General features: G+C 50.1%; 2 protein-coding genes across 4 annotated transcripts; one reads left to right on the top strand and one right to left on the bottom strand.

Moving 5' to 3' along the window:
* Positions 1-1,449: 1,449 nt before the first annotated feature.
* Gpr31 (G protein-coupled receptor 31) lies at positions 1,450-3,131 on the bottom strand. The gene has a single exon (XM_052169824.1). The coding sequence runs from the start codon at positions 3,013-3,015 to the stop codon at positions 2,056-2,058; it is 960 nt and encodes a 319-aa protein (XP_052025784.1). The 5' UTR covers positions 3,016-3,131; the 3' UTR covers positions 1,450-2,055.
* A 2,970-nt stretch (positions 3,132-6,101) lies between these two features.
* LOC127674034 (ERV-BabFcenv provirus ancestral Env polyprotein-like) lies at positions 6,102-12,574 on the top strand. 3 transcript variants are annotated; one of them, XM_052169844.1, is made up of 3 exons: positions 6,102-6,531; positions 7,399-7,492; positions 10,405-12,574. In XM_052169844.1, the coding sequence occupies exon 3, from the start codon at positions 10,468-10,470 to the stop codon at positions 12,265-12,267; it is 1,800 nt and encodes a 599-aa protein (XP_052025804.1). In that variant the 5' UTR covers positions 6,102-6,531; positions 7,399-7,492; positions 10,405-10,467; the 3' UTR covers positions 12,268-12,574. The 3 variants fall into 3 exon arrangements, with proteins under 3 accessions (XP_052025804.1, XP_052025803.1, XP_052025805.1); XM_052169843.1 differs by lacking the exon at positions 6,102-6,531 and adding an exon at positions 6,550-6,653; XM_052169845.1 differs by lacking the exon at positions 6,102-6,531 and having other exon boundaries at positions 7,333-7,492.
* Positions 12,575-12,864: the final 290 nt, after the last annotated feature.

Consider the following 12,864-nt stretch of genomic DNA (forward strand, 5'->3'; position numbering starts at 1 on the left):
AAATAAGTGCTGATTAAATTAGTGTCTACTGAATCATTGTGACAGGACTGGCTCTCCACGACAAACTACAAGTGTTGTTTAATCCCTGCAAGGATTTCTTACAGATATTTTCTCCTCAGTCTTTCTGAAGGTGGGGGCAGATGGAATCAGTTAGGCATCGTGTCTCAGGTCACAGAGCTAAGGGATGGAACAAGATGCAACACATGAACAGCTGTAAGGTAAGGGACTTTGCCAAAGCAGGGCCCTTCTGTGTCTTGTCCAGCTGAGCATGAACGCCCCCCCCCCCCCCCTGCTAAGGCACCAGTGTTTCCTCCTCTGTGCCTGCTGTGGGGGGCAGAAAATAAGTCCCTGAGGGCAGGGATGCTGTATTGAGGATGTCCCCCAGGCAACGGAGTTTGCTGATGTGTCAGTAGGCAGAGACAGAAGTTGGCGGAGAGATGACCCAGTACCACTGACACGAGAGAGGAGCCCAAGGCAAGAAACGGAGGATGAGTCGGGAAAACTTGGATCCTGGGCTTCCCTACACCTACCCGGAAAAGCTTTGCCAGGAAGAGTGGTAACGTCTGCTTTACAGCTCCTGCCCCTGTAGAGGAGAGGAGAGGCTGTCCAGACAGTGGCATCATGTTCAGTCTGTCATACGCGCAGTTGTAGACTTAAAGGTTCAAGAGTAGGAGAGAGCTGAGACTCGTGCAATCAATAACAACACAACATAGGGAATGTTCGTGCTAAATAGACGCTTTCAAAGCATCATTTAAACTGCTGATGCCTGAGGGTGGGGAGAGAAAACTGGAGTCGATTTTCCTCAGTTAAAAGGGAAGAAAGAAAGGGAACACAACACAGAATGCTCTCGACCAGCAGGTTTTAGTCACAGCCTGGTCAGGCTGCAGTTCTGTCTCCGGCCTGTGACAGTCTACTCTCTCAGCAGGAAATAAATCCTGGAAACCAAAATACTGTGACAAGACTCTGTGGGACTTTCCTACCTTTCTGCAAGCAGGCGAGGGGCGCTGTAAGCAGACACAGTGCTGCCATCGCAGTCAGCTTCGGCATCAAACAGGGAACACTGCAGGATGCCTGTGTGAAGAGCCATGGCTGTTGTAAGAGCGCCCAGGACCTGGACGGCAGTAGGTGTCTCCACAAGCACTGTGGAGATTCCTCTATTGTAGCTGCCTCTCTAGATGTGAGCATGCAAACAGAGATGAAGTAGGGAAGAGACTGCCTTTCCCTCTGCTCTACAGCTGTCCTTGGCCTGTGGGTTCTAGGACTGGGGGGACAACAGCAGCCCCAGCTCCCGTGCCATGGTCTGCCATGCCAGCCCTTAGTTCCCTGGCTTACCTCAAGTACCATTTCAATTCCAAGGACCTTTCCCCAAAACTGAGATAAAAGTGAAGGCATCTCTTTCAAAGCAGGGTAGGGAGAGTAAAAAAAAAAAAACCAACCAGACATTCAAAGTAAAGCAAGAACTTCTAGGTCAGTTTTGAGGCAATTAGCAGATATTTCTTACAGTGAGGGAGGTAGCTCATTGAACTGTCTGAGACATTCTGTACAGCCTATAAAAACAAAGGAGAACTTCATAAAAAACAGAATGTGACCTCTTCAGAACATGGGGGTGGGGGGGTTGCTGGCTTCCATTGTTCTGAGCTCTGTGAAGGGCGAGATGAGAGTGGTTTTCACACTGGAGAATGGAAGTGTAGAAGGTGTGCGTGACTGGGTAGACCAGATGGTGCTGGAGCGGCACCACCGCTCTCCTCTGCTGATGCAGCCAGTTGGGTTCTTCCTGTGTGGATGTGCAGAGATGCTCAACGCAACGTGGCAACTCCATCAGGATGGCCACTGGGCACTGGAGGCAGGCTCAGTCCTATTGATTCAAATCAAATACTACAGGGCCCTGTATAGTATCAGGGGGAAATCCAAGTGAACCCAGCTTGTCACGACAGTGACAGACTGTGTCTAGATCCTTGCAGTGAAGTTTCTTTCTTCTTACCCTAAGACTATTAGGTTGTTACTTAGATCCAAGGTGGTTCCCAGACCAAAAGGAACTGAGGATTTCAACAGTCATCAGGAATAGGAGTCCCTGAGGTTGGAGCTAGGTGACTCTGCTGCCTTCCTCCTGCCTCGAAGGCTTTTGAACACCTTCCGGTATGAGTGGGTGAATGCCGGGTTGGAGAAGCAGTAGACGGCTGGACTCAATGCACTGTGCAGGCAGGTGAGGCTGCCAGCAATGTCAGAGACCTGCCCTATGGCTTGCTGGACACTGCAGCTCTTAAATTCCCGAAAGATGTGCACCAGAACCCTGGTCACGACACTAGGCAGGAAGCACAATCCAAACAGCAGAAGCACCATGGCAACCAGCACCCTGGTCCTCCGGATCCTGGGCTGCCTGTCAGACTCTCGGAGTCTCTTCTGGAGGGTCCTGATAAGCCCACTGTTGCAGAAGGAGATGAGGCCAAAGGGGAGCAGGACCTGAAGGAAGAAGAGTACCTCCTGGTAGGTGGCAATGGCCTTGGTCTCTCCTACTGGGTAGAAGCTGGGGCACTCTGTGGAATTCTGGGTAGTCTTGCAAGCGAGCAGGTTTTGGGGAGTGAGAGCAGCCATCAGAAGCCAGATGAGGTTGGAGATGCCCCAAGCTGCCCTCAGAGACAGCAAGTTAACTCTGAGCCGAGGATGGACCACACGCAGATACCGGTCTAGAGCCACTGTCGTCAGGAAGGCTACTCCCACACCACGGCTGAATGCCAGCAGGAAGAGCAGGACTTGGCAGGGCACATGGCCAAGTTTCCAGGTCTTGCCCTTCAGATAGAAGGCAGCAAAGAAGGGCAAACTGGTGGCCAACAGCAGGTCAGCCACCACCAGGTTGAACAGGTAGACAGCATAAGGCTTCCACACTTTGAGACGGTAAAAGAAGGTCCAGAGGGCCACAGCATTGCCCATCAGGCCCAGCACACACTCCAGTGTCAGCATGGTGCCCACGGCTATGTCCACCACAGCGCTGGCAGTCGAGCAGTTGGCAGGCTCCATGGGCCTGAACCACACTGAGCTGAAGCAATGCAAGGAGAGAGAGGCGAGGAGACCTCACAGTGCTCCTTCCTCCGAGAGAAAAGGAAAATGCCCCTTTCCTGTCACAAAGCAGACAAGTTCTGCATTTATTCAGTGAGGACATAATATTGAAACACTGCCAGAATCTGGTCCAAGTAGCCAGCAGAATTTGTTTGGGGAAAGAGGATGGACAGACACAGGGGAAGGCCCCAAGTTTTGCTGTTTCGTTTGTTCCCTGAGAAAGAGGAAACTGTGTTTCACTTTACATCAGGGGCTTCAAAGCCGGGGGCCTAGTGTTCTGAGAATGTGTGGCAAGCAGAGCCAGGTCCCAGCTGCCGAAGAAGGAACTGGATGCGGTTCATGACATAGTGATGTCTGCACCTTTAGACAGGGTGTGAACCTGTGGTGTGAAACGGGTCTCAGATGGTTCTGTAGTCTGCCTGTTTCATGGGGGGAGGTTTACGGTTCCCTTCCTCATATGATGACATTGGTAAGATCCTTGAGTGTGGCTACATTTTCCACATGAGGTCAGAGCTGGTTGACATACTCACTTGAAATAGTACCTCAGATTTCTTGGCTATTTAAAGTTGAGCTTTTCATTTATTCTTCTATCCAGTCAAAAGTGTGGTGTGGTGTGTGTGTGTGTGTGTGTGTGTGTGTGTGTGTATGTGTGTGTGAGTGTGTGTGTGAGTGTGTGTGTGTGAGTGTGTGAGTGTATGTGAGAGTGTGTGTGAGAGTGTGTGTGAGTGTGTGTGTGTGTGTGTGTGTGTGAGAGAGAGAGAGAGAGAGAGAGAGAGAGAGAGACTGTTTCCTGCCAAGATTCATCCCTGATACTCACACTACCTGCATAGGACCTAGAACAGTGGGTTCTGAGCCCTGCAAGCACGGTGGAATCCTCCCATCCATCCACTGTCTGCCCCTTGCCATACACTGCATGATCCATGCTCCTCTGTCTGGAGCCATGTTCCAGGAGTGACTAGATCTCATGAGCTGTGTGGATGCACCACGGTCAAGAATTGTGGAGACGTGAGAATAGAAAGTTTTAGAGAATTCCAATATGGAGCACCAAGGCCTCTTGGACCACCAAGACCTCTTGGACCACCAAGGCCTCTTGGACCACCAAGGCCTCTTGGACCACCAAGGCCTCTTGATGGGTAGGTAAATTGTGGACATTTGAAGGATGTAAGACAACATGGAAATAAGGGGGCATCTTTGTAGGTACCTAAGGCCTAAGACACCACGCAAAGCAATGTATAGGTCCATTGCCCAGGCAACGGCCGCCATCTACCCAGAATTCCATAGCCCACCTTTACCTGTAATTATGTCACCACTCCTATATAACCTAGCAGCACTCCTCCCTCTCTCTTTTCCTTCCCTTCTCACTCCCGTTCCCGCCGGCTACCCTTCCCTTCTTAAATAAACTCCACGTGGAACCATTTGGTCTAGCGTGCCTCATTGTGGTTCCCGGCTCCACCGCGGTCCGCGGCCCGGCGTCCAGGGTGCGCGCGTGTGTGCCGGCTAGCGGCGGCGGCTACAGAAGTCGACGCAGAAGCCAACAGACGCAGAAACCAGCACTGGCGAGCCGACCAGCGAAACCCAACGAACCCAGCGAAACCCTCCCTCCCGCCTGCGCTACTGGCCATGCTGTTTCTACGGACCACCGCGGACCACCGCCAAAGTCCCCCGCGCCACTGCTGCTGCTCTGCGCTCCACCACGCTGCTGCGCGCCACCGCCGCCTGCCTCTCCGCGCTGCTGTCCCGCCGCTGCCGCTTGCTGCTGCTGCCACGCTGCCGCCACGCTGCCCGCCACTGCTGCTGCTGCCGCCACCGCCTAGGGCTCCGGACCGCGGCCGCTAGTGCGCCGCCTGGCCCGGGGTAGCGGCCCGGCCCGGTGCACCCCGTCTGCACCCGTCGCCGCCGCCGCCGCGCACCCCGCTCACCGCTGCCACTCTGAGCCGCTAAACCAAATTGTTCCACGTTCCCGGATATCGGATTGCACTTCCTTACCAAACACCATCGGCCCAATAAGGTAAGGTCTTTCGGTTGGCTGGGTGGTTTCTTAAGTTCAGAAGAGACCTGGCCAGTTTCCTTCTAGAGCTAGATGCTGCCTGAGCTAACACTCGTTTTATGATGCTCTACCACGGGTGTTTTCTGTTCCAGAAGTAATCCTAACTCCCTCTCATTGGCTTCCAGCCGTTCTGAAAACCCTGGGCCTCAGGTGGATTACTTTTTTTCCGGCTTTTTTGCCCCAGCTCCCAGAAGCCCGCACGACGGTCCGGACTCTCTGGCTTAGCTGCCTTTTCTTTGTTATACACACACTCCGGGACGCCGATTGTGGTATACAAAGCCCCCCCCCCCACCTGATGGGGAACAGAGCATCCTCGCCGGTACCCCCAGGAAGTCCCCTCAGTTGCCTCCTGGAGAATCTCAAGTCTCTAAAACTAACTCACGATGTGAGGCGGTCAAAACTAATTAACCTCTGTAATAAGGTCTGGACTCAATATAAACTAGATAATAATTCCAAATGGCCACCTAATGGCACCCTAGATCCAATTATTTTAAGGGATCTTAATACATACTGTCAGCAATCCGGTAAATGGGACCAAATCCTGTACGTCCAAGCTTTTATCTATCTCCGGTCTAAGCCTTCTCTCTGCACTCCATCTCAGCTCCTCCTAGCCATGAAACCTGCTCACCCTCCACTAGATGGCGTTACTTTCGACCCCGCTGATGAACCACCTCCGTCCACTCGCCACAGACACGTGGAGACTACAAGATCTCAACCTGCAGCCCCAGTTTCTCCCTCCCACCAGGTCTCGGAGTCTGTCTCCTCTCCCTCTGTGCCAGTAAAGGATCACCACAGACGCCCTGAACTGGCACCAACCTTTACCCCTCCTATTACTCGTTCTAAGGCCACGGCCAAGCCCCTAACCTCTTCTCCTCCAAAGACACCTGACCCAGCGCCGGTCCTTCCTCTGAGGGAAGTGGCTGGAATCGATGGTCCAGTTAGAGTACACGTTCCCTTCTCTTTGAGCGAACTTTCTCAAATAGAAAGCAGATTGGGTTCTTATACCTCTAACCCCTCTAACTTTATTAAAGAATTTCAGTACATTACTCAATCTTACAACTTGACTTTTCATGATGTCTATATGATTCTTACTAACAATTTACTTCCTGATGAACGCAGGCGAGTTTGGGAAGAGGCAAAAACGCATGCAGATGAAATTCACCAGACAGACAAAAGCTATCCAATTGGATCTGAGGCAGTGCCTGACCAAGACCCGCTATGGGATTATAATTCCTCGGCTGGTATTTTAGCCAGAGACAGGTTTGTTACATGCCTTCTAGCTGGTCTCAGAAAGGCAGTTTTAAAGCCAATAAATTTTGAAAAACTCCAAGAGGTTGTCCAGGAAAAACAGGAAAATCCATCTCAGTTTTTACAACGCCTCACGAAGGCTTTGTTGCAATTCACTAATCTAGATCCTGACAATCCGGAAGGTAAGCAACTCTTAATGACTTATTTCTTTTCCCAAAGCTATCCCAACATAAGAGCTAAACTTAGACGCTTGGAGAGAGGACCCCTGACTCCACAGGCGGAAGTCTTGGCGCTGGCCTTCAAGGTATACCATGAGAGAGATGAAAAAGCCTGAAAACAAAAGTACCACATGCTGGCAAAAGCTGTCCGACCAGCTCCAGCTATCGCCCCGGGCTCCGGGCCTTCCAAGGCTCAGGAACCATCAGCTCCCTGCTACAGGTGTGGTCAATCAGGTCACTGGGCAAGGACTTGCCCCAACCCCCGCAAGCCAAGGGGACCATGTCCTAAATGTCATCGTGAGGGCCACTGGGCGGTCGACTGTCCCCATGTTACACAGAACAGAAGGCCATCCCGCCCAGAAACCCCTCCTACTGACCTCCTAGGCTTGGCTATGGATGAATGAAGGGGCCGGAGCTCCCTCAACCCGACCTCACCCATCACTAGCAGGGAGCCCCGGGTAACTATCGTGGTATGTGGAAAGCCCATCTCTTTCCTTCTGGATACCGGGGCCACTTACTCAGTCCTGGTGGAATTTTGGGGCTCCACTTCACCCTCGCGTCTTCCCATAGTCGGGATAGGAGGACAGCCTTACCTTCCTCATCAGACCCCACCACTTAGCTGTACTTTTAGAAATATACCCTTCACCCATTCCTTTTTGGTAGTGCCAACCTCTCCCGTCCCTTTATTAGGAAGGGATCTTTTAGTTAAGTTGGGAGCTTCAATTTCTTTTGCTCCCCCCACTCGCCTGAACCCGAGCTCGCCAGCAGTTTCCCTACTTCTCCTTCTAGCCAATCAACCTACTAACACTAACATGTTATTTCCTCTACCAGCTTCTCAGGTGGACCCCAGAGTTTGGGACGTCCAGAACCCCTCTGTTGCTAAACATCATTCTCCCGTTGTCATCCAGTTACTGGACCCTACCAGGTACATCACCCAAGCTCAATACCCCCTCTCTCTCCAGAGCCTCAGGGGACTTAAGCCTATCATTTCTGACCTCTTAAGGAAAAAGCTTCTTCGTCCCACCTCTTCTCCTTTCAATACCCCTATACTAGCAGTTAAAAAACCTAATGGTACCTATTGCCTGGTTCAAGACCTCAGGCGCATTAATGCCGCAGTGGTTCCTCTCCATCCTGTCGTAGCTAATCCCTATACACTCCTTTCTACTATCCCCTCAGGAACTTCTCATTTCTCAGTCCTAGATCTAAAGGACGCATTTTTCTCTATCCCTCTTGATGCCCAGTCACAAAATATATTTGCCTTTACCTGGACAGATCCTGACACCCACTTTTCTACCCAACTTACCTGGACTGTTTTACCTCAGGGATTCCGAGACAGCCCACACCTATTTGGCCAGGCTCTAGCTTCTGACTTACTTTCTTTATCTCTCCCCAGATCTAAAATTCTTCTTTATGTAGATGATGTCCTTGTCTGTAGTCCATCTCTAGAAATTAGCCAAGCTGACACCTCTACTCTCCTAAATTTCCTCTCCAGTCGAGGCTACAGGGTCTCTCCCTCTAAGGTTCAACTGTCCACTCCTCAGGTTACTTATTTGGGATTAACAATTACCCCAACCCATAAGGCTATTACCTTAGATAGAAAAAACCTAATTCAGTCTTTAACTGTTCCTTCTACAAAGGAAGAGATTTTATCATTCCTAGGAATGGCTAGCTTTTTACGTTCTTGGGTTCCTTCCTTCTCCCTCCTCTCTCGACCCTTATATGAGGCAGCATTAGGCCCCACCCACGAACCTCTTCTCATATCTGTTGCCAAACCCTTTCAGAGGCTCCAACAGGCTCTCCTTAAGGCCCCAGCCTTACATCTCCCTGACCTGACTCGCCCTTTTTCCCTCTATGTAACTGAAAAAGAGGGATTTGCCCTTGGAGTCTTAGGTCATCAACTGGGACCTTCCTTCGCACCTGTAGCATACTTGTCAAAAAGGCTGGATTTAACCATCCAGGGATGGGCACCTTGTATTCGTGCCTTAGCGGCTGCTGAACTTCTTATTCAAGAATCAAAGAAATTAACCTTGGGGTCTCCTATAACTGTGCTCTCTTCTCACAACCTGTCACAGCTCCTAACCTACAAAGGCCTGCAGACTCTACCTCCCTCTAGAGTTCTTTCTCTCCAGGTAGCGCTAATAGAAGATTCCACGCTCACCTTCCAATCATGTCCTCCTCTTAATATTTCTACTCTTCTCCCTCGACCTAATACTAACCACTCCCTGTCTCATTCCTGCACTGAGACTTTAGAGCAACTATTACCTCATCCTTCACACATACAGGAGGGCACATTGCCTCAAGCCATTTATACTTGGTACACAGATGGAAGCTCCTTTCTATATGAAGGGACTAGAAAAGCTGGCTATGCCATAGTGTCAGATACCGAGGTGGTAGAGGCACAGGCCCTTCCTGTACACACCACTAATCAACAGGCTGAGCTGATAGCTCTCACTCGTGCCTTTCAACTGGCACAGGGACAATCCCTCAATGTTTACACAGATTCTAAATATGCCTTCCATATCCTCCTGTCCCACGCTGCTATCTGGAAAGAGCGCGGGTTACTTAGCACAACTGGAGGATCCATAACTAATGCAAGCCATATTTTAGCCTTGCTGAAGGCCTCCCATCTCCCCACAGCTATTGGGATTGTCCATTGCAGATCTCACCAGACTGATGACTCTATTGTATCTAAGGGAAACAACCGAGCTGATGAGGCAGCTAGAGCTGCAGCCCTTAGGGGGCTAAACTCATCTCACCCTCCCCAAGACATCCTTACACTACAACCCACATCTCTACCTCCACCCCCTGACACTCGCCAAACTCTATCCTATCTTCACCAGCTCTTTCACCCTAACAGTCGAGCGTTATCTTCTTTTGTTAAGACCCACTTACAGCCTACTCCTGAAGACTTAAATTTCTTAAAATCTATCACTGCTTCTTGTAAAACCTGTCAGATGTCAGATTCTAACTCGAGGTATCGTAGTACCCCTTTCCCCACCCATCAGGCTAGAGGTTCCCTTCCCGGAACTGACTGGCAGCTTGACTTTACCCATATGCCTACAGTCAAGCGTTCCAAGTACCTCCTGGTCTTGGTAGACACCTTCTCGGGGTGGGTAGAAGCCTTTCCTACCACTAACAAAAGGGCTCAGACAGTCTCTGATCTCCTCCTCCGAGAGATCATCCCCCGATTTGGTGTTCCAACCTCCCTTCAGTCAGACAATGGTCCTGAATTTACTTCCCAGATATCTCAGAGTTTATCCAAGGCCTTAAATATCCCTTGGCATTTTCACATTCCTTACCATCCCCAATCTTCAGGTAAGGTAGAGAGAACTAATCGCTCTTTAAAAACCACTCTTGCCAAGCTGTCACAGGAACTTCACCTTGACTGGGTAAAACTCCTACCTCTGGCTCTTTTCAGGCTACGAGCTCTCCCCAAGCGACCTCTTCTTATCTCACCCTTTGAACTCATGTATGGACGTCCAGTTTTAACTCCTGGTCTCTCACCTAAATGCTCTCCCCTCCCAGACCACCTACTCACCCCATTGCTTTGCCACCTTCACTCTCTCCTATGGGACTTTGCTGACCACCACCTACCTCGGCCACAGACTGTCTCCTGTCCACTGCCTGTCAACATTGGAGACCAAGTCCTCTTATCCCCTCCAGATCATCGGCCCTCACCCCTCTCTCCCAAATGGCAGGGCCCTTTTAAGGTGATTCTCGTGACCCCTACAGCTGCTAAACTTGAAGGATTTCCTCATTGGGTCCATCTATCTCACCTTAAACCTTTCATCCCTCCACCTAAAGATAACTCTTCTTCATACACGTCAACCCTGACAGGACCTTGCTCTATCAAGCTCCGGAGGACATCGGGACCACCCACCTTGTCCCCAATTCCAGAACATGAGACTCCACTCCGGCAGCCGAGCTCGACCTCATTGGATTAGACATGGGTTTCTTGTCCTACCCCTGCTGTTCTTCATTTCCATCCAGGGAAGTCCTTACATTTGGAGATTCGAGGTTCAAGAAACCCCCACAGATAACAAACAGTCTTTCCAAATAGGGTCAGGAAACTGCTCCATAGCCGGATGTCAGGTACCGATCCAAATCGCGATCATCCCTGTATCTGTTATCCCATCTAAGTATTATGATCTCTATACTTGCTTTCTCTTTGACCAGACAGAAGATTACTGTAAAAAATGGCCAGACGAATATGGGGGCTGCCCATATTGGTCTTGTCAGATACATATGCTAGGATCACGGGTCAATCATTTCTTCTTTCAACACCGCAAGACACTTTTCTTCCACATACAAGACCCGTGGGATTCCAGGTGGGAAACAGGAGTTGTTGGTAAGCTCTATCGTAAAAACCAGCCCAGTTCCCCAATAAGTACCATCCATATTCAGAGAAAGTATATCTCAATCGCCCAACCCCTAGATATTGGAAAAGTGGGGGAGATAATTAAACACTCCTCTAAGGTCCTTGATTCTTTAACAGCACCCCTCATAGATGGCACTAACTTGCCATTTCGCCTGTTGCTTCAAACCTTGACCTCAGCATACCAGCTCCTTAATGTCACCAGGCCTGGTCGCTTTAAAGATTGCTGGTTATGTGTACCCCCAGGGACTGACTCAAAACTGTCACTTACAGCTTCTCCGGTGATACTGCCAGATAACCTCACCTCACCTTTTGTTAGCTGTCCTGACTCCGATGTCACCATGGCTCCGTACCTTACCTCTGTCCCTCTCTTTGGCATGGGAAACTGTTTTAAGAACTCTGGGACACGTTCTGTAGGAACATTAAGCTCCCTAGACTGTAATAAAACCATAAGCCTTGATATATCATCTCTGCCACAATGCCCTGCAATCCAGAACACGTCAATTCTTTGTGGCACTCAGGTATATCATCGCCTACCTGCCAGCTGGTCAGGAGTTTGCACATTGGTTCTCCTTTTCCCTGAGATGGGAGTGATCCAGGGAAATGAGCCCCTGCCAATCCCAGTTATAAATATGGTAGCTGCCCGACGTGAGAGAGCAGTTCAGATTGTTCCTCTTTTGGTAGCTACAGGAATAGCCATAGGTGTTGGCACAGGTATGGCAGGAATAACAACTTCTCTGGCCCAATACAATACATTTACTTCTCAGTTTAAAAGTGACCTTCAGGGAATGACTGAAACTGTGCTTACTATCCAGAAACAGATTGATTCTTTGGCAGCTGTGGTGCTTCAGAACCGACGGGGCCTAGATGTCTTAACAGCTAAGGAAGGTGGTCTTTGCCTGTTCCTCCAAGAAGAATGCTGTTTCTATGTCAACCAATCCGGGATAGTGAGAAACAAAATCCAGGAACTTCAGACAGACATAAAGAACTTCAGAGATCGTGAGACCTCCAGCTCTGACATTTTTGAAAACCCTATATGGAAGTGGATATTCCCTTTTGTAACGCCTCTCCTAGTCATTTTCCTGGTGTTATTGTTTGCTCCCTGCCTAATTAATCTTGTTTCTACATTCCTCCAACGGCAAATGCAAAAAATTTCTAACCAAACTATTAATCAGCTTCTGTTACAGAATTACCAACCGCTGCCCACGGAAGAGCCCCCGTCCCCAGATGTAGCTGATGCCAACATGCACCAGGTGGACCCCGATGATGAAAGTCATCTATACCCCAAAATTGACAACGCCCCTAGACAGCAGGAAGTAGCTTAAGAGACACGGCGCCCACACTCCTTTTCATCATCGGGTCCCCCCCACCCCTTTTCTTTTTCTTTTTTAATAAAAGAAATGCAGGAATGTAGGTACCTAAGGCCTAAGATACCACGCAAAGCAATGTATAGGTCCGTTGCCCAGGCAACGGCCGCCATCTACCCAGAATTCCATAGCCCACCTTTACCTGTAATTACGTCACCACTCCTATATAACCTAGCAGCGCTCCTCCCTCTCTCTTTTCCTTCCCTTCTCACTCCCGTTCCCGCCGGCTACCCTTCCCTTCTTAAATAAACTCCACGTGGAACCATTTGGTCTAGCGTGCCTCATTGTGGTTCCCGGCTCCACCGTGGTCCGCGGCCCGGCGTCCGGGGTGCGCGCGTGTGTGCCGGCTAGCGGCGGCGGCTACAGAAGTCGACGCAGAAGCCAACAGACGCAGAAACCAGCAATCTTGACAGTTAGGACATGGACATTGTGAGACTTATATTTCTTGCTGTGTCGACAACTTCAAGCATGAGCTCTTTGTGATGTGAGAGAAGGGGCATTGGGGAGTCTCATGGAACCTAGATATTTTGTTCCAGAAAGGGCTGCTGTCCCCCT

The sequence above is a fragment of the Apodemus sylvaticus genome, chromosome 23 (genome assembly GCF_947179515.1).
Source record: "Apodemus sylvaticus chromosome 23, mApoSyl1.1, whole genome shotgun sequence".
Taxonomy (NCBI): Eukaryota; Metazoa; Chordata; class Mammalia; order Rodentia; family Muridae; genus Apodemus; species Apodemus sylvaticus.

What these genes read in the sequence shown, in the direction of transcription:
- Gpr31 (XM_052169824.1), bottom strand. Translation starts at nt 3,015, where the DNA reads ATGGAGCCTGCCAACTGCTCGACTGCCAGCGCTGTGGTGGACATAGCC.
- LOC127674034 (XM_052169844.1), top strand. Translation starts at nt 10,468, where the DNA reads ATGAGACTCCACTCCGGCAGCCGAGCTCGACCTCATTGGATTAGACAT.